Consider the following 27549-nt stretch of genomic DNA (forward strand, 5'->3'; position numbering starts at 1 on the left):
AATTGACCTCGGGGCCCGAGCTAGGGAGTAAGGTGGGTCCCCGGGTCCCCACCAGGCTCCCCTTACCTACGCACCAGGCCGACCTGATGCCCCACTTATCCAGACCCACCCTGGGGCCAAAGGGCAGCCGGCCGGGCACCCACTGTTAGCAGCCAGCGAACAAGTCCCTGAAGGGGCACGGCTCTCTCCAGCAGGTGGCCCCCTCCCCAGTCTCTGAAGGATTGATCAATCCTGACCTACCGATCCCTAGGTCGCACCCCAGCACCCCCTGCGAAGACTGGATGCCCGCACCCCACGAAAACTGGGCCCGAGTCATGGGGCCGGGGAGATGCCTGGCTCCCGGCCCAAGCCTGGCCCCGGGGAGACAGAGACTGGGGCACGCGGGAGTGCAGCAGGGAGCTCCTTCACAGGGGGTCGTGGTGCAATGCCGAGGTCTCAGTAGCATCCTGGGACGCTCGGAGTGGGGTGGGCTCGCAAAGTGTTACTGGGTGATGCTGGAGATTTACTGTCACGTAATGGTAAAGTTATGGGGTCTCTGATGGTGCAGAGCACCACTGGGATTCCAGGAACGATGCTGGCGCCATTGCTGGGAGACGTAACCAGGGACGCTGGAATTACGGGTGGGTGGGTGGGGGCTCACTAGGAAGTTACCGAGAGATTCTGAGGACTATAGGACTATTACTGGGAAAACCGAAAGCTGGTTGGGCACGTCCCTGCAGTCGTCCGAACATGATACTGAGGAATGCTGGAATATTACTGAGACTTTTCTGGGAGGCTGAGGCTGTTTCTGGCGCCATTCGATTATTAATGGAAATCTGGGGGAGTCACTGGGTCCTTGAGACATTACCTGTAAAATTCACGGGGGACTAGTCCCCTTCCACCCGAGGGTGCCCTGGCAACCGGTGCGAAAACACCTGCCGGAGGCTGGCGGGGTGGGGCGGATGGGAGAGTCAGAAAGTCGAGAGCTACCGGGAATCGGCGGAAGACACACCTTGGGAAAGCCGAGGGCTCGCTAACAACCCGCGAAGGGACGGGGCGAAGAAAACCCGGACTCACCCAAAGGGCCGCAGCCGTGGTCCACTCTGCGCCAACTCCGTTAGCGTTCTGCCCAGCGCCGCAGGCGCGGGCCCTTTAAGTTACTCACCTCTGGGTGCGCCACAGCCCCGCCCCCCGCCATGCTTGGAAGGTCGCGCGGAGCCAGCCACACTGAGTGTGGCGACGCTTTAAAGGGACCGGAGACCAGTTGGCGCAGGGAATACCCCTCCCGCTAGAAATGAGAGCAAGTTAATTTTCCCGTTTATTTACCACCCACTCTAACCCTCCCTGTCCCACTCCAATGTCCGACCCGACTAGCCCAGGCCCTCACAGGGCGCGACAAGGAGCCGGTCCTTAAAAAGCGACGGTTAAAATAAATAAGCATGGGTCTCCGCAGTCCGGGGGCTAATGTCCTATGACGGTCCGGGTCCGAGTCAATTCACCAGCAACGAATGCTCCTCCGAAGCGTCCCTGGAGGAGGGTCGGTGTCAGCGGAGGCGGAAGGCATCAGCTCCCTCAGGCCCGCTTCCCTTCCCCCCAGCCAATCCCAAACCCAAGCCAACCCGGCCTCCAACCTGCCGCAGCAGCAGAGGAGGCTGCAGGCGGAGCCGCTCCCACGGCGGAATTTGCCGGAGGTGGGGCTGTCTTGGCACTGCGCGATGTAGGCCTGGAGCTCGCTCTCCTCTCCGCCCGCCCCGCCCGGATGCTGGGGAGAGATGCCCGGCGGCCCGGCATGAAAGTGGCCTCTGACTTCCGAGGCCCTTGAGATGCGCCCTCCCCTACCCCTCCTCCCCCCTTCTCTCCAGTCATCTGGATCTTCTCACCGGTCCTTGTGGACCAACCAGGCTCCCACCTCTGGGCCTCTGCACCGTGCTGTGCCCTCCACCTGCTGTTCCTCGTGGTTTGCTTCACCCGGAGACATTCCCTGACCACTGAATGTGTGCACACCCTGAATCTTGGTCAGTTGGTGCCCTCCGCTGTGGCTCCAGCGCCTCGAGCCGTGCCTGACCCAATCTGGGTGCTTGACAACCACCCACTTGTGGGGGCGGCGAGCGGCGGGGTGCAAACATCTGCATTCCCAGCAGCAGTGAATGTTCTGGCTTTTAGCCTTGTCTTCATCTCTCCCAACCTCACAGGGCCAATATCTCCTCTCCAAGTCCTTTCTGGCTCTAGGTCTTTGCTTTGGCTGTTCCTTCTCCCTGGTGCTCTCTCTTGGGCTCCTGTCTCATCGATCCAGAACTTCCTGAGACGATGGAAAGGTGTGATATCTATGCTGTCCAAATCTGGTAGCTACTAGTCACATTGGCTTTTGGGCGCTTGCTCTGTGGATGGTGTAAGTGAGGAACTGCATTTGGAATTGTATTTCATTTTCATACTAGAGACTACTATTGGACAGCACATTCTAGAAACTTTCCTGGACTCAGCCCGATACGAGTCTAAACCAGGGGCCTCTCTGTAACCTTCCATACTTCCTTTACACCTCTCATCAGTTGGCTGTTATACTCCTGTTTGTGCATCATTCATCCTGCCCATCAGTCTTGGACCGACCATGTACGTTTCCTCAGGTGCCTGGCACCCAGCACCAGGCTTGGCACACAGTAGGCTGTCACACGTGTTTGCTAAAAGATCCTGTCTACCTGCCACGCCCATGTTCTGCTCTGACCCTCGCAGCCTGCAGGACAACCACCCTTCCCCAGACCCACAGGACAGAGGGGTTGGGAGCGGGGCTTCCGGAATGAGACAGTCGTAGGTTGAGGTGGGTTCCACCACGTGCTTGGTAGCTGACCTTGGGCGAGTCACTGAAATTCTATGGCTTAGTTTCCCTGTCGGTGAAAGCAGACGCAGGAACCCTACCTGGCCCGAGCCCCACGCCTTGATAAAACTGAGAGGGTGGCAGCTGTGACCGGGACAGTATGGGTCCCTCCTGGGCCCCCCAATTCCGAGTCACCCTCTCCTTTGGCCTCGTAGCGTCTCCCACATTCTCTCCCTGGGTCCTCCTCTGCGCACCCCGCCGTGGCCAACCACGAGGGACTCAGAGCCCGAGTCTGGGGCCGTGCATGGACGCATGCATGCACGGCCCCACGGGGAGGCAGGGAGACGGCAGGCCGGCGAGGGGGCGGGTGGGCCGGCAGCTGACCTTGATGGTGTCGTAGGCGCCGGTGATGAGCGCGATGAAGAGGCTGAGCACCATGTAGATGAACAGGCTGATGAAGGAGTACAGGTAGAGCTGGGAGAACAGCCAGACCAGGCTGCTGCGGCCCTGCTGCGCCTGCATCGCCGCGAACGTCACGAACATGTCATCCCCGTTGATGAGCGAGAAAAGGCACTCGGACACCATGGACAGCGAGCGGAACTGCCGGCGGGCAGGGGGGTCAGGGGTCAGAGGGAGTTGTGGGCACGGCTGGGGGCCGGGGTTGGGGGCTTTGTGGGGTCAGAGGGGACAGCGTACAGAGTACCAGTAGTCACGATAGAGCCACTTGGGGGGGGGGGTCACTGAATAATGACAACGTCATAGAGTCAAGGCTAGGGTCACCGGGGATCAGAGGGGATGGTGGGTAGAACTGCTGCAAACTTGCTGGTAAGGAACCGTGGGTCAAGGTGGGTCATTCAGTGTCACCAAGTCAACAATAGATAGACCAGGAGTCAGGGGGCTTGGGAAGTAAGATGGGGAGCCAGGGATCCCTCATCTGTGGGTCACAAGCTCCACCCACAGTTCCCGGCCAGCCCCTACCTTCACATGGTAGGGTCCCAACACAATCCAGCCGCAGAAGCAATAGCCCAGGTAGATGACGGCCACACAGCAGCAGAAGCGCATGACGCTGGGCAGGGCCACCCGCAGCGTGGCAATAAGGATCTGCGGAGGGGTGGGGGTTGGGGTCGGGGGAGGGTGGCGGTGTGTGTCAGCAATGGGGGCGGGACCACAAGCCAGGTGGGCCGTGAGCCTGCAGATGGGGTGAAGCCTGCCCAAGGGCATGATGGGGTGACCACAGAAACTGGGATGACCATCGACAAGGCAGGGTGGCGCTGAGTAGGCCCAAGGGCACCCCCCGGCTGGACTCAGTTCGGGGGAGGAGTATGAAAGAGCAGGCTCATGTGACCCCTGCCCAGGTGGAATGACAGGTGTGCCTGGTGTGGGCAGGTATGGGGAAGAGGCTCCTGGCGGGTCATCTGCAGGGGCTGGTGATGGCAATACGTGTACGAATTTATCTGGGGGTGGGGGTGGCAATTAAAGGGCACGTGGCCGCCCCTGGGAGGGCCCCGCCTGCATGTCGGAGGCTTACGTTGTACTTGTGGAAGAAGGTCAGGTAGCGGATGACACCGACCCAGACGAGCAGCGTCGAGGTGCCCAGGAGGATGCTGCAGACGTCATAGCTTGCCAGGTTCTAGGGGCAGAAGCAGGGTCAACCCCATCCAGCCTGGCCCTTCCCTGGGGATGGGGCCCCGGGCAGGCATCAGCAGGGGTGGGAGAGGGGTCCAGGGTCTGGAAGGAGACCCCGGGGCTCGGGGGCAGGGCGTGGCAGGACCCACCTTGGCTTCGATGCCAATCTTCATGATGGTGCCTGAGATGGTGAGCACGTCGCTGGTGACCAGCAGGATGTACCAGCCGTTGACAAATTCCAGCCGCTCCCACAGGCTGATGACCTGTCCCCGCTGCCGCCACATGAACCTGACAAACTCCTGCAGGGGGAGGTGGGCGGGGTGAGGGCCGGTCCGGACGTGGGAGGCTTGCCACCCGGGCCTTGACGGTCCCAGAGCTGGGGAAGGCTGGGGGCGGCTCTCACGCTCTGCAGCAGGAAGCCTCGCAGCAGCGAGCGGGCGCACAGCAGGAAGGAGAAGGCACAAGTCAGGATCACGACCACGTCAAAGAGGAGCCGGAAGCTGTTGTCTCCTGTGCGGAAGGGCCGAAGGCAGGGCCAGGAGTGAGGCGGCTTCAGGGCGGGTTTGGGTTGGTCATCAGGCTCATGGGTTTCTCTGGGTAAGTCGGGAGTTTGGTCCGTGCTGGTCTGGGGCTTGGGGAATTCCTGGGCAGGTTGGGGCCCCTGGTCAGCGCTAGTCGGGGGCTTGGGGGCTCACCGTGGCCGAAGACGCTGGGGTGCTTACACTCCTGGATGTGGGCCTGGGTCTCCAGGCTGATGGGGATACGCCCACTGTGTGCCTTATTGTCAAATGTGATCTGCAGGGGCGTGGCGGGACGGGACAGAGTAAACCTCAGCAGACCTAGGCCCCCAGAGGCGCAGGACGGATGGTCTCTCCAGCCCCAGCCTCCCCCATCACCCCCACGCTGCCCTTGGCCGAGGGTCCCCAGCTCCAGGACTCAGAAGTCCCCGGCCCACCATGCCACCCCGTCCCTGGCCGGTCCCTCGCCCCACCCCCCAGGCGTCGCGGGCTCACCAGGATGCTGAAGGTGTAGCAGTCTGGGATCTCATTGTTGATCAGGCTCTGGAGGTTGATGGTCTTCAGCTGGAAGTGGATGGTGACGTTGATCAGCCTGGGCGGGGGGGAGGCTTGGGTGAGGGTGGGGGGGCTCTGCCCATCCCTCCTGCCCCGGAGCGCCAGCACTCCTGCCCCACGCTGACTCTGCAGCTGGCAGAGGAAGTGCTCACCTGGCCGCATCGGCATGGCCCGCCCCTGCCCCCGCCTGTGGGGAAGCGGCTGCCCCGCCCACCACCCCCACCCCTGAAGATGCCTGGAGCCCTGCCTCCCCCCTCCTCGGCCCCCTTGATGGGGCAGTACTTGTGGAATTTGAGCGTGAGGTTCTTGTAACTGGTGCTGCCATCCAAGAGGGAGAGCTCATCACTGGGGGGCACAGGGGGTCTCTCGGGAGGGTCCACCCGGATACAGTCTGAAGACAGGGAGTCAGGGAAGGGACACTGGGGACAGGGGAGGCACAGGCAGGTCTCCCCAGAGTCCCCGACAGACCCCTTCCCTGCTTTCCTTCCCCCTTCATACTTCGACATTTGTCGTTTGTTCCTGCTGTCTCCCCCTAGGGTCAGGCCTGGTCTGTCTGTCTCACTCCCTACACAGACCCTAGTGCCTGGCGCTCAGTGGGCCCCCAAATGTTTAGGGAATGAATGATAGTGAAACATAACACTCAGCTCTTTCTGCGTGCCAAGCATTCTGCTAATCATCAAATTATTAACGATCGTGACCACCCCATCTTGCGGATGGGCAGGACGCAAAGTGGATTTTAAAGATTTTTTTTTTTTGGATGTGGACCATTTTTAAAGTCTTTATTCAATTTGTTACAACATTGCTTCTATGTTTGTTGTTTTTTTTTTCCGGCTGCCAGGCATGTGGGATCTTAGCTCCCTCACCAGGGATTGAAACCGCACCCCCTGCATTGGAAGGCAAAGTCTTAGTCACTGGGCAGCCGGGGAAGTCCCTAAAGTGGGATTATTATTATTATTATTTTTTTTTTTTTTTAAATCCCGACAGCTGAGCCCTGCCCGGCCCACTCACCAGTGATGACCATGGGGTCGATGTCAAAGGTGTCATTGGCTGGGTCCACGTGGCCCCGGTGGTAGTAGCACTGGCAGAGGGCCAGGGCCGAGCCATTGGCCCAGGGCCCGCCCCCGCCCCGCACGTAAGCATACCGACCCAGGGACACGTCGGGGAGCATCAGGTACTGCGGGCAAAGGAGGGGAGGGTCAGTGAGCCCCGCCCGTTCTCCCGGGTGGGCCCACCTGCCCACCTGCTCCTGGTCGCCCACACCTGGTCCACGGCGTGGAAGATGGCCTGGTACAGCTGCTCCCGGGTGTAGGCCGCAAACGTGTCATCCGCCCCGTCCGAGTAGCCCAGCAGGAAGAGGTGCCGGAAGGCGATGGTGTTCTCCTCCCGGAATGTCACCACCAGCTGGTTGCTGAGCCCAAACAGGATGAGCTGGCGGGAGGGATGGGGAGGATTGGTACTACCGGCATGGGGTCTCCCACGGCGCATGAGCGGAGGCAGAGTAAAGAGAAGGCCCACCCCATGAGGGCATGACCACCCTACGTCCCCAAGGCGCAGCGCAGAGTGGCCACTCATAGAACTCGTGGCAACAACTAATGTTCATGAAATGTTTACCGGATGAATGTTCGAGGGTAAGCACAGCATCACACTGCCAGGGTCCGAGTGCCACCTTCCAAGGCTCAGCTGCTATGTGACTTTGGACAAGTCCCTTAACCTCTCTGAGCCTCAGCTGTCCTATCTACAGAAAGGGGCAAGAGCAGTGGCTAGGACCTCAGAGGGCATTTATGAAGCTTAAAGCCGCTGCTCCCGTGCAGATCCGAGAGGGCTTCCTGACGGATTAGTGCCACTGTCACTATCATGATATGGGGCTGTGGGGTCAGGACTAAGCTCTGACTCCAAGATTCTCCTTCGAGGAAAACAGCAACCACAGGTGGCATTCTGTGGGGTGGGGTGGGGGCCCTGAAGGTCTCACCTGCACTGTGACCACCAGGATCTTCACCACCTGCAGCATGAGCTTAAAGGGCTTGCGGCCCTTGGCCCGAAATTTATCACAGGGGCTCATGAAGAAGTACTTGAGACGACGGCGGAGATCCTCCTCTTCTGGAGGGGTGGAAGGGGCTGGGGAAGGCGCCACCTGGGTCCCATACCCAGGTTTGGGTGTCAGGAGGCGCTCAGTCTCTGTGGGATGGGAGAGGGCAGTGGGGACCAGGCCTAGGCAGGTTCACCTGCCAATAGGGGAGGCAGGTCCCAAGCTCCAGCCAAGAAAGAACTCTGAGAGATCTAAGGAAAACCAGAAAATCCGTAACATTTTAGGGATCTATGCAGCAGTGCTGGCTCAGCGGTTTCAAGTCACTCCAAAGGGCCTGAGTTGATTCCTGCCCCTGCTCCAGGGCACTCAGCTTCCCTGAGCCTCAGCTACCTCATCTGCAAAATGGGGCAATAAAGTCTCTCACCAAGAAGCTAAGGATTTGACACTTACAAAGCATTCGGTCTCTGAGTCTCAATAATTCCTCAATGAATAGAACCTGTTCTATTTTTTTGGTTTGTTTTTGGGTTTTTTTGGCTGTGCCGTGTGGCATGTGGGATCTTAGTCCCCCGACCAGGGACTGAACCGAGCCACAACAGTGAAAGCGCTGAGTCCTAACCACTGGGCCCCCAGGGAACTCCGAATAGAGGCTACTCTAAGGACCACTTATTCCTTTCAATCCTGACCAGTCCAAGATGAAAGCCCAAGTTTTCAGCAATGGCTCGGGTCATAGCTGATCACAGCAGCCCTGAACTGTTCCTGACACAACCCACCATCCCCACTGGGAGAACCCCGCTTCCTTCCAGGGTCTGGCTGGCCTCCTGCCTGGCATGGCCACCAGGATGAAATGTAGGCACTGTCAGAACCTGTCCGGCAGCGAGGGCCAGCCCCTGGTCCCTTTGGAGCTCAGATGCTATCGTGGTGGTTTACAAGATAGCTGGATGGGAAGCCAGAAGGGAGGCTGCCTCCCTGGCTGGGATCACAGCTAATTCATCCCAGACTCTACCAGCCAGGACATCTTTCAGGTGTCTGCAGCTAGCTTAAGAAGGGAAGATCAACACAAAGGGCATTCCTGCATGCTGCCCTGTGAGAGGCGACTGAGCTTCCTTGTGTTTGGAGAGCTGAAATTGAGTTAGGCGCCTGCGCTTAAGGTGGCAACCCCGCCCCCAGCACTCCTGCCTAAGTTTAGAGAAGCTGAACATTTGCCTCCTGGTTTGTGGAAGGAAAGCCTGGGAATCTGACGTGCGGGTTGGAGAAGCTGGGGCCCGCTGTCGGAGTTCCAGCAAAGCTGAACAATCCGAATCTAGGCTCAGAATGCAAATCCTGGGACCCTCGCCGCCAGAGTCGGAAAAGCTGGCGATCCGCCAGCTGCCTGAATTGAGGTACTCAGAGCAGAGCCTGGGTTCAGGAAGGGCGGTCGGAGTCCCGCCACTCCGAGGTCGGAGAAGCTGATGCCCACCCGCCGCCCAGGTTCTAGGAGCCGTCTGCCCATATCTACGCCAAGGGGACGCTGAGAGGTCAGCATCAGAGTTGAGGAAAGGGAAACCGGGAGCTCCGCCGCCCCAGGTTGGAGAAGCCGCCCGCCCGTCCGCCGCACGCGTCCTGGGACTTGCGGGGCCGCCCGCGCCCTCACCTGAGCCGCGCGGGCCTACGGGCACCGCCATGCCGGGGAGGGGAGCGCCGAACGCCGGCGGGCGCGGCGGTGCAACCGGCGTCTAAACACCCGCTGCTGTCACTGCGGCCTCGCTCCCTCGCGGTGTAGCTTCAAACCCTCCCGCGTCAGCTGACTCGAGCCCCAGTCACGTGACCAGCGCGGCCCTGGAGGCAGGTGACGGGATCCGGTCCCTCCCCCTGCGCCACGACGACCCCTGCCCGAGCAGCACGCATGCGTGCCTCAGCTGGCGACTTGCCCTTAGGCGGTCCCAAGGTCCTAGCGCCGACGGGCGCAAATGTGCTGGGGGATGGGCTGGCTGCTGGCTCCGTCCTGGCTCCGTCATGCCCACGTCCAGTGCTAACCTCTTGACTTCCATGTCCAGTGTTTGACCCCTTTCCCTCCGCGGTGTCAGATGATGATCCTATCTCAAGGCTGCCCCGCTCCATCCTCCCAGAAACTCTGCGTTACTCTCAACCCCCCCTCATCCGAACTGTCATGAAATCCTACTTCATTTCCTAATTACATCGCAAATAGGACCACTTTTCCCCACTCCTATGGCTATAAACCCATAGTCCCCCAAGATTCCCTATGGCCTGGACCACTGCAACAACCTCCCTGATCTTGGGCTCCCATTCCGGATCCCCTCCATTCCACTCGCCATCCAGCAGCCAGAAGCATCTTCAAAAAATAATTCTTATCAGTCAGAACCTGTTGGTAGCTTCCCATTTCCCTGGGATGACAAGCAAACTCCCCTCTTCAGTCTACCAGGGCCTTCTGTTCTGGCCCCACCTAACTCCTCCCCTAGCTCAACTCTCAACGGCCCCAGGGCCTTTGCACAATCTTGCCCTAGAGCATAAAGGTTAAGAACTTAGGCTCTGGAGGGCAGACAATTTGGGTTTAAATCTGGGCGCTCCCAACCACCACTTCTGGGTCTTCCAAAAAGTCCCTTGAACTCCATGTGCCTCAGCATCCTCATTTGCAAAATGGGAATATTCATAGTTACCTGCCTCATGGAGTTGCCGAGAGAATTAAATGAGAAAATGCTAGAGCATAGCACAAGCCTGGGCAAACAGTACTGATGATTAAATTAGAGGTTACTGGGATTATAAAGTCCTTCCTTGGGAAGGCTGTCTGCCATCTAAATCAGAAGTCTTGTTATGCTTCTTGTTGAATGTAACATACTCTGTAATTACTTTTTAAATGTTTCTAAACTTGGTCTCTGAGCTGTGTGAGGGCCAAGGCCATACTTATCTTGTTCCCTGCTGAGACCCAAGCAATCAACAGATGTTTGTTGGATGCATAAATGAGTGACCTCCTTTGTCCCGTGGTGTACCTGCAATGTGGGCTTTGAAGGGCAAGGGGTAAGTTAGGAGAGCAGACGGGGCAGGGCCACCCACACGGTTTCATATCAGCCTCCACCATCAGCTTACTAGACGGTCAACAGGCCAGAAATCCCACCATTCCTGGGAAAGCCAACTCCAAAAGGAAGGGAGTTAGATCACCCACAGGATAAGTCTGCCCCTGACTGGGGTGGCCAGGTCTGGGGGAGCAGGGAGTGGCAACTGCTGGGATGGACCAGTGTGAGCCCTTGTGGGGGAAGCTAGGAACCCTGGAGGGTATTGTGGGAGGAGCCAGGACATTGACGTTCTATTTGTATGTTTGGCTCCGGCCATACCCTCCCATCTCCAGAAGAAGAGGCTGTGCGTCAGAGGAAAAACAGCAACAGGAGAACCACAACACAGAGCCAGGAGGCAGTGGGATTTTACTAACTGCACAACACACAACTTTCCCAGGCCCCTGTGGGTGCCAGCATGCCCTTCAGCCATCAGGCCCCAGCAGTGCCCCTTGCTCCTGCACCCACTCGGGGCTCTCGCCGGTAGGGAGGACTGCGCCGACAGTGTCATGGGTGGGAGAGCCGGGGTCAGGGTGGGACTCAGAGCTGGGGTCAGGGCTGGGCACGGGATCCGGGTCGGGGCTGGGACCAGATCTGTGATCGGGGCTGGCCACAAGGTCGGAATTGGCATTGTGCCCAGGCTCAGGGTCAGAAGATTTGACAGAATCAGGGGTGGGGGTAGATCCAGAGCCAGGGATGGGTTTGGGGCTGGGATTGGGGGGGGAGCCCAGCACAGAGCCAGGGTCAGGGTCAAGGCCAGAGCTGGGGCCGGGGCTGAGGCCCAGGCCTGAACCCAGCACAGAGACAGCATCAGGACCCAGAAGGGAGACCTGCCCCGGCCTCAACATCGAAGCGGGGCTGAGGCCCAAACCGGCGGCGGCCGCAGCAGCTGCAGCGGCCGCGCCCTCATGCACTCGCTTGTGCTTGGTGAGGCTGGAGGCTTGGCCGAAGGCCTTGCCGCAGAGCTGGCAGCGGTAGGGGCGCTCGCCCGAATGCACGTGCAGGTGCTGCAGCAGCGCCGAACTCTGCCCAAAGGCCTTGGAGCAGTGGGGGCAGGCATAGGGCCGCTCGCCGGTGTGGATGCGCAGGTGATGCTGCAGGTTGGAACTCTGGCCGAAGGCCTTGCCGCAGTGGGGACAGCGGTAGGGGCGCTCGGCCGTGTGTGTGCGCTGGTGCTGCAGCAGCGCGGAGCTCTGGCCAAAGGCCTTGCCGCACTGCGGGCACGGGTACGGCCGCTCACCCGTGTGCGTGCGCAGGTGCTTCAGCAGCGCCGAGCCCTGCCCGAAGCCCTTGGCGCACACCGGGCACTTGTGCGGCCGTGGGCCGCCGTGCGTGCGCAGGTGCTGCGCCAGCAGCGAACCGTGCCCGAAGGCTTTGCCGCACACAGGGCAGTGGTGCGGCTTCTCGCCGCTGTGGCTGCTGCGGTGCTTGAGCAGCGTGGAGCGCCAGCCAAAGGCCTTGCCGCACGCCGCGCACTGGTAGGGCCGCGCGCCCGTGTGGATGCCGCGGTGCTGGGCCAGCGTGGCGCCGTGGCTGAACGACTTGCCGCAGTCGGGGCAGCGGTAAGGCTTCTCGCCGCTGTGGGTGCGGCGGTGCTGGCTCAGACCCGAGCTGCGGCGGAAGGCTCGCCCGCAATCCGGGCAGGAGAAGGGCCGGGGCGGGCTGGCAGGTGCAGGGAGCACCGCGGGGCCGGCGGCCAGGACCTCGGGGGTGGCAGTGAGGTCGGACGAGAGGGGGTCCAGGTCTGGGGTGGCAGCGGGACTGAGGGTGTCGCTGTTAGGGTCGAGGACCAGGGGGACGGGGCCGATGACGTCTGGGTCGTCAAAACTTGAAGACATGGGGTCGAGATCTTGGGGATCCGAGTCACGGATCCCCGAGATGGAGCTCGGAGCTTCCACATTGGGATCCAGATCCTCGGAGACAGGCTCCAGCTCTTCATAGCTGGGGTCCACATCTTCAGAGACAGTGTTGAGGTCTTCCGGCTCAGGCTCTGGGTTTTCAGAAACTGGGTCCAGCTCTTCACTCTTGGGGTCTAGGTCTTCTGAGTCGGAGTCAAGCTCTTCATAATTGGGCCTCGGGCCTTTGTGGCCTGGGTTCCTGACTAGGACCGAACGCCGCATCCCGGGTGTGGAAGTGCTGGCTGCTTCCGGGGCAGGCTCTACGGGGTGAGGGCAGAAGGTGAGTGGAGGTAGGTTCTGGGGAACCGGGAGGTCTCTTTTGGAGCCTGAGCAGGGAAGGGAGAGGGGGCCAGACCGTGCCCCAGACCCCACTCTGGGGCACACACACGGATCATTCTCTTGTCTTGTACTGCAGGGAGATTTTGCACTCGCCCCCGCCAGGGCAGGGAGAAGAGGGACCCTGGTGGGACATGGGGAGGGGGGGACTCCCTTCTCAGCCCCACACCTGGATAGAAGTCGTGGGACCCAGCACTAGAGGTCTCCAGTACCCAGCTCCATGGCTCTGCCCCTCTCTCCATCCTGGGCTCCTCCTCTGGTGGGCAGCTTGGGTCCTGTGGAGGAGAGAGAGTCTAGATACCTATCCCCTTGACCATGGCCCCTTCATGGGGAAGAGGGGGGGTGTCTGGGTTCTCGTGCTTTCTGCTAAGTACATGGCCTGAATTCCAGTCCCATGGTTGGGGGTGGCATGTTTGGGGGTTCCTAGTAGGGAGGGCGACCCCTGGCTCACCTCCTAGAGAAGAAGCATCCTGACCTCTGAAGCCTCTATCTGGGGGAAAAGTGGGGCGGGGGCAAACAACAACTGGTACTCCTCACTGGGGGAGTGCAGAAAGACCCCTGGCTTGCTTCCTGGGGAAGAGACAACGTGAATTCCAAACCTTACAATTCTGGGGTAGGACTGAGTCCAAACACCTGTATTCTATCTTAGATAGAAGATCCTGAATGCAGATTTCTAAAGCTAGCGTGAGTGCGGGGATATAATATGTGGGACCCCTGGAGGGAGCAGGGAGACCCATGGATCCATCAGCCAGGAGAGTAGGGACAGGTGTCGGTGTACCTGTTTGCCCAAGTAGATAGAAGATCCTGAATTCTAACCCCTAGCTGGGGTGGGCAAAATAATACCTGGGGCTCCTCTTGGGTTACTGGAGGGACCCTGGGCCATCTCCTAGGAAGGGGAGATTCCTGAGTGACTGACCCCACGATCGACGTACGGGAATGCGCGTCAGGAACTCTGGTCCCCTCCTGGAAGGAAGATCCTGAATTCTAGCTCCATGGCTAGAGGTAGGGAGGGGGGCAGAGAAACAAGCTGGGATCCCTTCAGGGGAGCAGGAGGAAATCAGGATTACCTGAAGGGGAGGTGATGCCCACCACGTGGCTAGGCCTCGGGGAGAAAACAACAAATAGATCTATTCCTGGGAGACAGGGGAGGACCTTTGGCTCTCCTTCTGGGGAGGGGGACCTCCCAAGCCACAACCCCAGAGCTGGAGTGGGTACGCAAACAGAGAGGGCTGAGTTCCTAGTTCACCTCCTTAAATTCCACGACGGAGGGTCAGGGGACAGTGCTGAGTCCCCTCCTGGATTCCCAGGGGGCAGGGGGACCCTAAGATTCGCTCCTGAATTCCCATCTCTGAGCTGCACGCTGGGAGGAGAAATAACTGGGATCCTTCTCTGAGTTCCTGGGGGGCAGGTGGAACCCTGGATCACCTCCTGGGGAAGGGGCTTCCAGAACTCTGGACCCCAAGACTGGAGAGTGAGGGGAACAATAACTGGGGTCCTGGGGGAGGGAGGGAACCCCTGGATCCCCCTCTTGAAGATGGGCTTCCTGAACTCCCTACCCCAGGCTGAAGGGTGAGGAGAACAATACCTGGGGCCACTTCTGGGTTCCTGGGGTGGGGGGTCTGGAGCGCCTCCAGGGGAGGCGGGCGTCCTGGACTCCCGTCCCCACCCCAAGTGAGGGGTTCTCCCCCCACCCCCATACCTCCCGACTGACGGCGCCCAGCTCGGGCCGGGCCCTCCCCCGGGGCCGCAGCGGCGGAACCGGCGCGCTAGGCCCGCGGGTCGCGCGGCCCCCTCCCATCGCGCCGGCGTCTCTGCTCTCCCGGGCCGGGGCTGGCGGCGCGCGAGGCGAGGGAAGGGGGTGGACAGAGGTCGCCCAGGGCCGCGCCCCGCGCCGGGGCCCCCTGCCCGCCCGCCCCCCTCACCCCCGCCCCATCGCGGCCGCCGCCCGCCCGACCAGCTCACGGGGACACTCACCCGGCGCCCCTCGCCCCAGCCCGGCCCGCCGCGCCCGCCGGCGCCCCCAGGGCCCGCAGGAAGCCCCCCGCCCGCCAGCCCCGCCGGCGGCCCCCTCGGCCCTGCGGCCCCGCCAAGCGCTCCCAGGGAGCGAGAGGGGCCGGCCGAGGGCCGCAGCGGGAGCTGCTGGGACTTGTAGTTCGCCCGCGTCCGCCTCGGCCGTCGCCATCGCTGCCCCCGCCTCCCCCCGGGCCAGCCTTTGTCCCGGCCCGGCCACCCGGCCGCGCGGCCGCGCCTTTGTCTGCGCCGCGCCCCGCCCGCGCTGTCCCCGCCGCGGCCTCTCCTCTTCTGCGTCTCTCTCAGCCGCTCTCGATCCCTCTCCGCCTCTTCCTCTCTCTCTCTGTTCCTTCTCTGTCGCTCTGTCCCTCTATTTCTATGTCTCTCTCCATTTCAATCTCTTTGCCTCTCTTGCCCTCACTTTTTCTGCCTCTGTCCCTCTGTGTCTCTATCCTCTTCTCTCTCCCTGTCTCTGCCTCCTGCCCAGGTCTCTGACTCTCTCTGGTTTCAAGAAACACCGAACATTCTCTCTCTGTCTTGCAGACTGGCCACGCACATCAGCATAGTCAAGACGCTGAGAATTTACAAACTTGTGTATCTTTGCTCAGTCCAGCATTTCCCTCTAAGACTCCTCCTCCAAGGAAAAGAGTTGGGGATACTGAGTGTTTCCTCCTTCTCCTCCCTGGTCACGCACCGCTGTCACTGGTGGACTCCCCGTGCCTGATGCTCCCTCTGAGGCCTAGACCGGATCTGGGAAGCACTCCGGGCAGACTTTACCTGGAGACACAGATACCCGTGAGGAGGGAGTGAAATACAGCCCCGGCAGCTGGCAGCTGGGCCGTGAGATGTTCTTCCCTGAACATAAACAACGATCCCAGAATATAAACAATGATCACACAAGGCCGCTCTGTGACCGCGCCTGAGCCGAGATAGACACAAGGACACTCTGCAACCACAAAAATGAATACACACCCCCTCCTCTCCCCCCCGCAACTAACTCAGATGACCGCCGCTTCTTCCCAATGATGGCCGCATGTCCATCCTCCCACTTCTGAGATTAGAATCACCAAAATACCCAGTCCCAGTCGCCGATCTGCTCCCTGCTTGCTGACAGCACCAGGCTAGAGCTGCTTCTACTCTCCTCTTCTTAAAATTACCCAGCACAAGCCTGAATCCTAAAAGATGCCCTCCTGTCCCCCAACTCTTCTGGAGATGCCCCATGGTTCCCCGCTAGGGGATCTTCCTTGCTGCACAAGCTAAAAAAATTTTTTTTGACTACAGGCGTGCTTCTGATGGTCTTTGACGAATTTGGACAACACCTACCCTTGCGTGCAAATCAGGCCTCCAGGAGACTTCGCTCTTCCTTCCAGAACCTTCTAGATCTGGGCTGAACTTGTGGCCTGAGACCTGCTTTCCAGCTCTCTGTGGAGAAGCCAGCAGCAGATCTGAGAGACTTGAAACTGCAATTGGATTATGTCGCTTGTTCTTCATCCTACTGGATGATCCCATTACAAATAATACTTGTAATGACAGCTGTCATTTCAATCTGCCCAGTATGTCTCTCAGCACCTCGCTTTCCCTTTGTGGAGCCCCCTCCACTACTCCAGATGGACCCGTGTCTAACCCGTGCCCCCCCAGTACCATGCGATCTAAACTTACCAACCCAAGAACCCCACCCCCCGGCCACAATGAGGTCTGGGACGAAGTCATGAGGTTGGAGAATCTCTTTCTTCCTTTGGGATCATGAGCTGTTTATTGGCTTCCTTCTGCCTGCACCCACCTTCCTCAGTTGTCTGGAAGAACAGTCTGCAGACTGAAGCCAATCTATACCAGGATGTAGAGGTGAGAGACAGAGAGACAGCTCTAGCTATATTGGTTGAGCTCTTGAACATAGCCATACCTGAAGCCGGAAAGCCCACAGTCTTTCCAGCCAACAAGTTTCCTGGGTATTTGAGCTAGTTTAGTGGGTTTCTGTCTCTTGCAGTCATGACAGTCTTGACTAATTTAGACATGATTTCCAGAAAAGGGAAGGGTATTGAAGGAAATAACTTAAAATGTGAAATTGGCTGAACAAAGGTGAAGTAGAGGGCCGGGGCCACCTTGACATGTATATTCATTATAAAGTGAATAGGCCTTCAAGACTTGTGCAGTGCACAACCTCCCCAGATATATGTGGCAGCCCTGTAGAAGGGCCTTGCTCAGGAAACCAGAAATCTGTTATGTCGAAGAAAAATGGCCGATTAAATCGTTGCCCATTTTATCTTCGCACTCTGTGTGTCACCTGGGACTGTGGCTCGAGCGGCTTTGGAGGAAAATATCAGGATGTTGGAACATGTGGGAGCTTTCATGAAGTCTTCGCCAAGGTCTTATGAGATAGACACAAGCTACCTCTATGTGCTCCTTTTTTTATACATTTATTTATATTTATTTATTTGGCTACACTGGGTCTTTACTGCTGCACATGGGCAGTACTCTGTCACGGTGCATGGGCTTCTCATTGCGGTGGCTTCTCTTGTTGCGGAGCACGAGCTCTAGGCGTGTAGGCTTCAGTAGTTGTGGCTTGCGGGCTCTAGAGCACAGGCTCAGTACTTGGGGCACACGGGCTTAGTTGCTCCGCGGCATGTGGGATCTTCCCGGACCAGGGATCGAACCCGTGTCCGCTGCATTGGCAGGCGGATTCTTAACCACTGTGCCACCAGGGAAGTCCCTAGGAGCACCTTCTTAAAGCAGAGTCTAGCACCTGCTCAGTTTTGTGAGATTGCTACGGCTGAATTCTCTGCCCCAATCTAAAAGAGGAAGTTAGTACTGAGATAGGGAGATAAGATTGGGATTATCAGAGATCCGGTGGGCTCTTAATGCCTCAGCCTTTCAAGCATGGAACACTGAACACTGCCTGTCTATTAGGCACAATTAACCTCATTGGGAAGAGCCTATTGGCTGAGTCTTTCTGCCCTCTAGATTGTAACCTGGGGCAAGATAGATGCTGTGGGGCTGGGCAGGCACAGGTCTGTTGCTAGGAGACAGGATCCAGCAAGATTGGGCTGCAGACTCCAAGATCCTGGTGAGGTTTGGAGAACCAAATCACCGAGGCATCCAATCACAGCATTCCATCCCTCTGGGCACCGTGATTGGTTCACAGCTGGACATGTGACTCAAATGGGCCAGTCAGAGGGTTGTTAAATTCTAACGTGAGGAGTTGAGGGGAAGACCCCCACCCCTTCCTTTGGGGCTTTAATCATTAGGATTTGCGTTTTGTTTTGTATTGTTTTTGCTTTTGTTTTTTGCCACTGCTTGGACTGAGAGGCGGCAAGGGAGAGAGCATGCCTGATGAGGAATTAGCAGGCTTGATGTTAGACCTAATTACAGACTTTCTTGTTTCTAAGTCAATAAAATCCCTTTCTGCTTGAGCAGATACAGCTGGGTTTCTGACACTTGCAACAAAAATACCCAAGACATTAACAAAATGTAGGCACTGTTCATTGAGCTGCAGCCAAGTGCGAGGCCCTGTTTTAAGAATGGTATATGCGGGCTTCCCTGTTGGTGTAGTGGTTAAGAATCCGCCTGCCAATGCAGGGGACACGGGTTCGAGCCCTGGTCCAGGAAGATCCCACATGCCGCGGAACAACTAAGCCCATGCGCCACAACTACTGAGCCTGTGCTCTAGAGCCCGCGAGCCACAACTACTGAAGCCCACGCGCCTAGAGCCCGTGCTCCACAAGAGAAGCCACCGCAATGAGAATCCTGCACACTGCAATGAAGAGTAGCCCCCGCTCTTTGCAACTAGAGAAAGCCTGCACGCGGCAACGAAGACCCAACGCAGCCAAAATAAAATAAATAAATAAATATATATATATATATATAAAAGAATGGTACACGCACATTTTATTTACTCCTTGTAACCACCCCATGAAGGAGGAACTGTTGCCATCCCCATTTTACAGATGAGGAAAGTGAGGGTCAGAGCATGAAATCATTTGCCTAGGGACAGAAAAAGACAAGTCTGCTGCTTAGCAATGATTACCATCGACAAAATGTTTTCCTTTAAAATTTAATCTGTTTTCCCATGTTCAATACTATTTTACTCATCTTATTTCATAAGTCTTTTTAGTTTTTGTAGTTCGTATGAAATGCCTTTTCTGGGGGGTAAGTGGGATATAGGAGGGATAGACATAAATCCATAGAATACATCCAGAATCATCATAATGTAGTGTCTTTCTGTACTGAAGACATCTTGAGTAAAGTTTCTGTTTTTTCCTGGCAACCCATCCGGGGGCTGGTCAGTTCCATTGTTAGAAAATGCTTCAAGTTGTGCTGAAATCTGCTTCCTTGTAACTCCTACCCATTATTTCTCATCTGATGTCTCGGTAGTTGAAACCATTCCTAGAACCAGGCAGGAGTACACATAATCCTGCAACTGGAGCTACATGGAATCAAAGCAAGCTTTCTGAGCTTCCTGGCAGGCAAGGCAAAAAGGGAAAGCTTTTTGTACATGTAGTCTGGTCAACAAGCAGACCGGCTTTACCAGGAGAGCCTAATTTTATCCTAGGAATCATTGTAGGATGGGTTTATTGCAGTGGTTCTCAACCAGGGGCGACTTTTCCCCCCAAGGGACATTTGGCAATGTCTGGAGACAATTTTGGCTGTCACAACTGGGCGGGGGAGAAGGAATGTGCTACTGGCATGGAGTGGGTAGAGTTCAGGGACGATGCCAAGCACCCTACAATGCACAAGACAGCCTCCAACCGCAAAGAATGATCCTATCCAGAATGTCAATAGTGCCGAGACTGAGAAAGCTTGTTTTATCATGAGGCAATTCAGACGAGTGTCATCTACATCATTAGTGGAAGCAAGCAGAAGAGGTGTTCTGCCTCTAGCAGACCCTCTCATGGTCGACATGGATACCATGACTGCAGCCGAAAGGTCCATCTTGTCCCCGTGGGACCCCAAACTGGACTCCTCTCCTTCCTGTGGAAGTGACAAGCTGGTCTCACAGGATTGCTGCCCATGGGGAAAGGTCTCCTGGCCAGGCTTGAGGTTGGCTCTTAGTGGCCCATTGGATTGGGGGCCTTGGTCTTTAAAGGTCTGTCTACAGGGTCAGGGAACCGTGTTCATTCCCTGAAACCGGATTCTCAACAGCCTGCAGAGGCAGGGCCCAGGCACGGCCACCAAGGCCCATCTTATCGTCCCAGACAGATCTGGCTTCTTGGTGGTGATTCATCAGACCCCAAGACTTTCAAGGTGGGGTGCTGTCCAAGGTACTAGTCCTTGACATACTTGATGTCCTTGACATACTTACCAGCTTCAAGTCTCCACCCCATACTCCTCCTTTCCACCCTTTTCATTCTGTCTCTGGCTGAACACCTACCCCCTTGGGCCTGATCACATGCTGATGACTTTTGTTGATGTGCCCCTGGACCCAGTTGTGATCTGGGCGCCAGCTGCCCAGCCAGCCAGTGCACCAACCATTCAGCTTCCAGCCTCTGCTCACAATAGGGGACATTGCTGGGCCATTCTCAGCATGTCCACCCTTTCATGCCCCCTCTGAGCCTCACCCAGTCTCTCAATGATTGAGCTCCATCCTACACCCTCCTTACCTTCATCCTTGGAAAGGAAGCTCTCCCTTCTTGATCCCCAGCCACGCACACTAACCAGTGTGTACATTTCTCATTTACAACAATCTAATGAGAGAGAGCTATTGTTTATCTCCATTTTACAGATGAGCAAATAGAGGCTCAGAGGGGTCAAATGACTTGCCCAGGACTACTTTCCAGGACAGGGAGGAGTCAGGATTTGCACTCTGTCCACGCAGCCCCAGGAGCCTACATTCTCAACCTCTCACCACGCTGCCTCCATTCAACACTGTAACTCCATCCTCCCACACCATTCAGAACTTTTGGCAGCGAGAATTCCCTAGCGGTCCAGTGGTTAAGACTCGGCGCTTTCACTGACATGGACCTGGGTTCAATCCCTGGTTGAGGAAGTAAGATCCCCCAAGCCCTGTGGCACAGCCAAAAAAAAAAAAAAAGAATAAAAGAAAGAAAGAAAGAACTTGTGGTATCACCTGAACACCTTACAATCGTCAGACCACCAAGCTTTTGCACAAACTGAGATGGCCTCCCTGCCCAGAGTGGGATGACACCCAGGGTCTGCGGAAATTCAGGGCTTCTCCATGGAGTCATTGTCTCCCGTACGTTCTCTCACCAACCCCACAGGCACCCTATCCTCTTTCATGGCTGACTGATGGAAAGTGGTGGGATGTTGCCAAAGTGGTGTTTATTGTTGGCTGCGGCATGGGTAGGTAGGGGTCTGGGGGGCCCGAGGGTCCACCTTCCCAGCCCCACAGCCCCACTGGCGAGGGGAGCCCAGGGGCACATGACTCTCCTGGAGGTCGTCCCATCTCAGCACTCCTGGGCCCTGGTACTTGAAAGCAAACTCATCCTTGTTTAGGGTTGAGAAGAAGCGCTGTCTACCCAGCGGGGGCTCCGAGTGGCTATACTTGCACTGTGGAGTCAGGGTGGGGAGCCTGGCAGGGCAGCCTGGAGGATGGCTGGCCCACCCTGGCCACCCTGTAGTTCCCGCACCACCTTGGGAACATCAAAGAGTGGGGAACGGCTCAGCGCAGGTTGGCTGATGATTGGGTCCTGGGGAGGTGGGCAAAAGGGAACCCCAGGTTGGGCTGACCCAGGAGCTGGATGAGAAGCTGGAGAGAAAGCAGGTGGGCCCCTGGAATGACCCCAGGGCTGGGTTGACCGTAGGTGACCCTGAGCTAACCCCTGGCTTGGAGTATAACTGTGGCTGGTGATACGAAGCTGACCCTGACATGACCCTGGGGCTGAGCTAGAGATGACCTGGGACTGGGATGACATTAAGATGACCCTGAGCCTGGGGTGACCCTAGAGTGACCCTGAGCAGACTTGACAGGAACTCTGAGTCTGAGTTGATGCTATAATTTTCCTGAGATAACTCTACACTGATTTCGGGGGTTACCTGGTTAGAGAGATACCCCTCCCCCTCCCTCACCCACGGTAGCATCTCCTCAGTCATGGAGGCTGGAGCTATTCTGTGTGGCTTCAACATCTTCTGGTTCACGGTTAAAAAATCTGTTTCTGGAGATTTGGGAGGGGTGGCTGAGCTGAGGGGCTGAGGGGGGAAAGGCAGGGCCCGGGGGAAGGGACATGGGAGACTAAGGGTGGGGTAAGGGTTCAAGGGCGACGCCTGGGCTAGTGCTGAAGTTGTCAGGGGAGGAAGGATGGGGCAGCCAGGATAGGGCTGAGGACGCCAGGGGCGGGGCAAGGGTAGACTAGCGAGGGTCGGGGGCTGGGGGGGAGGGGTGGGCAGGAAGAATAGGCTAGCTGGTCATGGGGCGGAGCCAGAGTGTCCCAGAAGAGGAGGGGTAAGAGTCAGGAGAGGGCGGATATGGAGAGGGGCGGGGCCAGACCAGAGGGGCGGAGTCATGCAGCGGTGGGGCCATGACGGGGTGTGGGGGGGGGCGTTGGGAGTCACGATCACGAAGGAGTGGGGTTGTTCAGGGTCAGAGTTGGTAATCTTGGCTCATGGGGTGGGATCTAGCCCTTCAGGAGGCGGAGCCAGACTCGGGCAGGGGGCGGGGTGGGATTGGCCGGGGGCGGGACCACAGCTGTGCCAAGGGCGGGGCCTCCGAGGTGGGTCCCGCGCTCACCGCCTGTGCCCTGGGGCAGGTTGCTCTGCAGCAAGCGGAGGTTGAGCGCTTTCGGCGGCTTCTGCATCCCAGGGGGTAAATAGTCTGTGCCCATGGAGGTCTGGAAGAACTGTCCGAGCAGCGACGGCTCCCCTAGGGTTATATGACTCTGCAATTTCTCATGAGGCATGTGGCGGCTGGGTGGCTTGGTCGCGGGCAGCGGCTGTAGGACCACATGGCATCTGGGAAGCTCCCGGTGTCAGGGATGTCCCATGGCCAGGACGGAGGGCAGAAGTGGGCGCTGTGAGACCTTGGACGGCTCACACTCTCTCTGGGTCCCACGTCATGGCGCTGGGAGCTGGTACTGTTATTTCAATTTACAGGCAGAGCCACTGAGGTTTGGAGGGTTAAGCGACTCACCCTACTTCGCACAAACAGATCCAGGAGATGCCCGCACGCATGTCAAGCTCCCTCCCACCTCAGGGCCTTTGCACTTGCTATTATTCACTCTGCTTGGGAAGCCCTTTTCCCTGACGAGCCCTGCTGCCTTCTTCCCCTTCCTGCTGACCTGGCCGTGGAAGAAGTGCGTGGAGGTGGTGAGGCTGCCCGGACCAGGGCACCCATTTCCTTCCAGGATGTGCGACTCCGGAGTCAGGTCGTGGTGAAGAACAAAAGGCTCTGCCAGTGGCAGAGCAGGTCCTGAGCAGCTCTGAGAGGCTGCTGTGGGAGTGAGGGGCGGGGCGGGCAGCAGGCTCTCACCTGGCTCCCGGGCACAGAAGTGTTCACCCTTGGTGGTCCTGTCGTGGAAGAGGCCATCTCCAGGTCGAATATTCACACAGTGGATGTGGGCTGAGGCCTGGGCCTTGTCATACCTGCAGATAAGGAGGTGGGAGAAGGAGGACCCATCTGATCTGGGCCCATGCAACTCCCAGGAAAAAGGAGAGAGGGACGGGCTTTCTAATGGCCGAGCTGTGGGGTGCTAATCGTGGGAAGTGTGGCATAATAGTGGGTCTTGCCTGTGGGTGATGGAGAATTCAAAGGCACAGCATTGGCCCTAGAGCCTTAGGTGACACATCCCACATGTCGTTGAGAGCCGTTTGCCCCATCTTGGTAGTAGGCCATGGTCCCTTTGTACCTGTCTGGGGGCAGAACCTGGGGCCTGTAGGCTTGTTTCTGCTCTGCACACATGGGCCCATAGCCAATCTTGAAGTCTCCCAGTTCTATGCTGGAGGAGGCCTGTGGGAGGACAGGGGTGGGAAGGGCAAGACCACCCAGCGCCCACCTCTGCTCCCCCCGCCGCCAGCAGCACCAGCCCAGCCTCAGTTTACCCTCTTACACGTCAAGGCAAGTGGGCCTGGAAGGGCCTGGAACTGTCTCTGGTAGGAGGTGCTGTCATCCTGTCTCCTGTGCTCCCACTCCCAAAATAATAAAAAATAATGAGAACAAGGGTGTTCCTTGGTGGCCTAGTGGTTAGGATTCTGGGCTTTCACTGCTGTGACCCGGGTTCAATCCCTGGTCGGGGAACTGAGATCCCGCAAGCCGCGCGGTGTGGCCAATAATAATAATAATGACAACAAGAATAACTACCAAGTTTTGAGCCCAGTACCTAGGTTAAGTGCTTTGCACCTCATTTGGGGGGCCGATATTATTCCCTCCCCCCATCTGAAGCCTCCTTGAAGCTCGGAGAGGTCAAATAACCTGCCAGAAATAATAGAAATTCAGAACCAGGTGGAGTCAAATCCAACTGACAATCCGTGAACCCAGCTTGGAGGGTCTCTGACTAGTGATGTCTACCAGAAGGTCCTCTGTATCACAGAACTGGAAAATCATATGCATGACAGCGACCCTTTGTTGAGCGCTCAGTATTTGACAGGCATATTCTGCACTCGGGGCCCTTTCGGCTTCACCAATAACTATAAAGTGGGGCCCTGTTGTTGCACCCACTTTGCAGGTGAGTGAACTGAGGCCGGGAGAGATCGACTTGCTCAGAGTCACACAACTACTAAGGTCGCAGGGCTGGGGTGGTGGTGGGGGACACTTAGCAGATTTGTCTGACCCCAAACCAGCTTTCATGACTTCGGGCCACCGCACAGCACCCTGGAGAGATTCGGGAGACATGCCTATTGTGTGGATGCGGAAACTGAGGCTCGAGGAGCTTCCAGTGTGTCTCAGCCTCTGCACTATTGACATGTGGGGCTGGATAATTCTTTACTGTGGAAAGCTCTCCTGTGCGTGGTAGGATGTTTAGCAGCATCCCTGGCCTCCAGCCGCTCCCTGATGGTACCGCCTTCTCCCTCCACCCCCACGCTCAGTCCTGAAGACCAAAATATGATCCCCAGGCATTGCCAAATGTCCGCCGGGCTGGGCACAGTATCCCCGCTCGCCATGAGAACCATTGTGTTGGGTAAATTGCCTAGGGTGCCCGGGCGCGCGCTCACCGAAGAGGCAGGAGGGCTCGCGGAGCTTCGGGCAAATGTCGTGGAGCGAGAAGAACTCCTGGTGCGCGCTGGGCGGGATGGGCAGCTTGGCTCGGTCGCGGGACGGCACCGAGTCGCGGTCGAAGATGAGGCGCGCGCCGCGGATCTGCTCGCTGGCGCGCTCCGGAAGCGCCGGCCTGCCGCGGTGGGCGCGCGCGGGGGAGAGGCCGGTGCGGGCGCGGGAGTCCGCGTGCGCGTGCAGGTTGCTGGCCTGCATGGCGAGCGTGCGCTCCCGTGCCAGTTCCCGCTCCCGCTCCCTTGACAGCAGCGGTGACGCGGAAGCATACGCGCAGTGCGTCTCCGACAGGAGCTCCTGGCCGGCCCAGCGCGCGTCCTGCTGGAAGAGGGACGCGCGGGGCGGCGGCTGGCACAGCGGCCCACGGGTAACGTTCCGGTAGGCGGGAAAGTCCCGGTGCGACGCGGACTGCTTGGCGTCCACGTGCAGCCGCGGGTCGGGCCCCAGCGCAAAGTGCGAGGCCTTGAGCAATTCCAGCCAGGACATTGGGCACGGCAGGAGGGCTCCCGCGGCCATCGCGGGACGCAGCGCCACCTGTGAGGGCGCGGAGAAGGGACTGAGCAGGTGCCCGCGGGGTCAATGCTGCCTTTTACTCCTTTCTCTGTGCCAGGCACTGGATATCATAAGAAACAGGTGTAGGGGATTCCCTGGTGGTCTAGTGGTTAGGACTCCGGGCTTTCACTGTGGGGCTCGGGTTCAATCCCTGGTCAGGAAACTGAGATCTCGCAAGCCGGTTGGCACGGCCAAAAAAAGAAAAGAAAAGAAACAGGTGTAGCCCTTCTGCCTGCCCCCAGGGAAAGTAGAGCTATAAGTCATCACTCATACGGCACTTACAGTGTGCCAGGCATGGTTCTAGGCCCCCAGAGGGGGTCCATCATTAACAGACCAAGAGCCTTGCTTTTGTGGAGATGGTAATGGGGCCCAGAGGAGACAAACAATAATGTATAAATGTAATCACATAACTTGCAGAGTCAGTTACAAGCTGATAAGTGCTGTGGGGAAAAAAGTCACACAGGGTAGAAGGATGGGGTTTCGGGTGGAAGGGTTGTAGTTTTAAATAGTCAGGGAAGGCATCACCGAGATGATAGTTGAGCAAAGACCTGGAAAGAGGGGCAGCGGGGCATTTGGGTATCTGGGGGTAAGAGCATTCTGGTCAGAAGAAACAGCAGGTGCAAAGGCCCTGAGGCTGGTGCAGAAAAACGGGAAGACCTGTAGAATTAACCACTGCATTTGACAGTTTGCTGCCAGAACCCACTCTCCTCACTCTCAGTCAGTTGTTGAGGCCATGGCTCTCTGCTCCTTCATGTCTGGGAACCCACTTCCGTCTCTCTGCCCAACCCTGGCCACTGTCCCATCTCTGCCACACACCCCCTTACTGGTTTTCCTGCCCTCTGCAGTTGTCCCAGGTCCTGACTATTCTTTCTGTCCTCAAGCTGTTTGAGGTTTACACACCTTCTACTCATTTCTCTGGGCTTTTAGCTCCGGGCTCCCAGCACCCCACTTCGCCGACTGCAACTTTCTGGTCTTTGCTCAGAGCTGAGGTGTTTCCCTCACTCTCCTCTCTGCACCTTAGAGACCAGACCCTTGGATGCCACCAGCACCCCTGGCTTAGCCTCTTCTCGTGTGGGAGGCCCTCCTGGATCACTTCAGCCCACAGCTATTTGCTCATGTCAATCTCTTTAGAAAACACATATCAAAGGTTTTAACGTGGCAACCACTTCAGCGTGGAGGATTTGATGTCAGAGGCCGCTGATGTCCATTATCCCCATTTCCCCAGGTTTTCCTCTAACACTCTTCTGCACAGGATAGGCCGAACCGTCTGAGTCACTGTACCGCTTAATGCCACTCCAGGGCTCATATACCTGCAATGTAGCCTTAGAGACATCTGTGCTCTCCACCTCCAGCCCCAAGACCACCAGGAACACACAGGTATTTGAACACATAGGGCTTGTTACCTGTTGCAGCGGGGAGGGCGTACTCTATGGACCTATCAGACTTGGGCTCGTCTTAGGTGCTTCCTGGGAGGTTTCGGTAAGCGGGGCTTTGCTCTGTGTTGGATTCTTTTACCGGTTGGAAATGTGACTTCCTTTTTTTGAGATGTTCCGACAAATAAAAATAATATATAAAAACATCAGGACAGGGAAGGGGGGCGGGGAGATGGGAAGTTGACGCTTAATGGGGACAGAGTTTCAGTTTGGGGAGATGAGAGCGTTCTGGAGATGGATGGTGGGGTTGGCTGCACGACAGTGTGAATGTACTTAATGCCACTAAGCAATTAAAGATGTTTAAAATGGTCCGTTTTATGTATATTGTACCACAATACAAAAAAATTTTTAAAGGAGAAGGCAATTTCTTAAAAAAAACCCAAAAACTAACAAACAGATGAAATAAAAATGTAAGGGTGGTGAACCTGTCCCAGTTCATGGTGCCCTAAATCACCTACTGAATGGGATCTTCCCTTCCTCCCGCCCTCCCTCCCTCCCACCCTCCCTCTCCTCCCTCCCTCCCTCCCTTCCTTCCTCCCTCCCTCCTTTCCTTCCTTCCTCTCTCCCTCTCTCTTTCTTTCTTCTTTCCTTTCCATATAGTTGACATAACACT

General features: G+C 57.4%; 3 protein-coding genes and 1 long non-coding RNA gene across 11 annotated transcripts; 1 reads left to right on the forward strand and 3 right to left on the reverse strand.

The window, feature by feature from the left end:
• Nucleotides 1-1284: 1284 nt before the first annotated feature.
• On the reverse strand, nucleotides 1285-9605 carry MCOLN1 (mucolipin TRP cation channel 1). Of its 3 annotated transcripts, XM_027085786.1 has the most exons (14): nucleotides 9144-9600; nucleotides 7457-7662; nucleotides 6748-6915; nucleotides 6496-6661; nucleotides 5770-5878; nucleotides 5428-5524; nucleotides 5110-5209; nucleotides 4818-4924; nucleotides 4564-4713; nucleotides 4317-4418; nucleotides 3767-3889; nucleotides 3173-3388; nucleotides 1611-1741; nucleotides 1285-1506 (listed from the first exon to the last, which is right to left on the reverse strand). In XM_027085786.1, the coding sequence occupies exons 1-14, from the start codon at nucleotides 9172-9174 to the stop codon at nucleotides 1470-1472; spliced, it is 1743 nt and encodes a 580-aa protein (XP_026941587.1). In that variant the 5' UTR covers nucleotides 9175-9600; the 3' UTR covers nucleotides 1285-1469. The 3 variants fall into 3 exon arrangements, with proteins under 3 accessions (XP_026941587.1, XP_026941588.1, XP_026941589.1); XM_027085787.1 differs by lacking the exons at nucleotides 1285-1506; nucleotides 1611-1741 and adding an exon at nucleotides 1858-2357 and having other exon boundaries at nucleotides 9144-9605; XM_027085788.1 differs by lacking the exons at nucleotides 1285-1506; nucleotides 1611-1741 and adding an exon at nucleotides 1858-2278 and having other exon boundaries at nucleotides 9144-9602.
• On the forward strand, nucleotides 8397-16340 carry LOC113608855 (uncharacterized). Its single transcript, XR_003428436.1, has 2 exons — nucleotides 8397-9027; nucleotides 16083-16340. It is a non-coding gene; the product is annotated as an uncharacterized LOC113608855 (long non-coding RNA).
• On the reverse strand, nucleotides 10915-15098 carry ZNF358 (zinc finger protein 358). Of its 6 annotated transcripts, none has more exons than XM_027085765.1 (3): nucleotides 14766-15098; nucleotides 12961-13066; nucleotides 10915-12715 (listed from the first exon to the last, which is right to left on the reverse strand). In XM_027085765.1, exons 2-3 carry the CDS (start codon nucleotides 13031-13033, stop codon nucleotides 10983-10985), a joined length of 1806 nt encoding a protein of 601 aa, XP_026941566.1. In that variant the 5' UTR covers nucleotides 13034-13066; nucleotides 14766-15098; the 3' UTR covers nucleotides 10915-10982. The 6 variants fall into 6 exon arrangements, with proteins under 6 accessions (XP_026941566.1, XP_026941561.1, XP_026941567.1 ...); XM_027085760.1 differs by lacking the exon at nucleotides 14766-15098 and adding an exon at nucleotides 14491-14658; XM_027085766.1 differs by lacking the exon at nucleotides 14766-15098 and adding an exon at nucleotides 14377-14484.
• Nucleotides 16341-18679: 2339 nt separating the features above from the next.
• SAXO5 (stabilizer of axonemal microtubules 5) lies at nucleotides 18680-25598 on the reverse strand. The gene is made up of 9 exons (XM_027085798.1): nucleotides 24893-25598; nucleotides 24459-24474; nucleotides 23787-23873; nucleotides 23594-23694; nucleotides 23218-23330; nucleotides 23027-23136; nucleotides 22480-22681; nucleotides 21822-21907; nucleotides 18680-21302 (listed from the first exon to the last, which is right to left on the reverse strand). The coding sequence occupies exons 1-9, from the start codon at nucleotides 25465-25467 to the stop codon at nucleotides 21075-21077; spliced, it is 1518 nt and encodes a 505-aa protein (XP_026941599.1). The 5' UTR covers nucleotides 25468-25598; the 3' UTR covers nucleotides 18680-21074.
• Nucleotides 25599-27549: the final 1951 nt, after the last annotated feature.

The sequence above is a fragment of the Aethalodelphis obliquidens genome, unplaced genomic scaffold (genome assembly GCF_003676395.1).
Source record: "Aethalodelphis obliquidens isolate GAN/ISIS:26980383/991018 unplaced genomic scaffold, ASM367639v1 scaffold53, whole genome shotgun sequence".
Taxonomy (NCBI): Eukaryota; Metazoa; Chordata; class Mammalia; order Artiodactyla; family Delphinidae; genus Aethalodelphis; species Aethalodelphis obliquidens.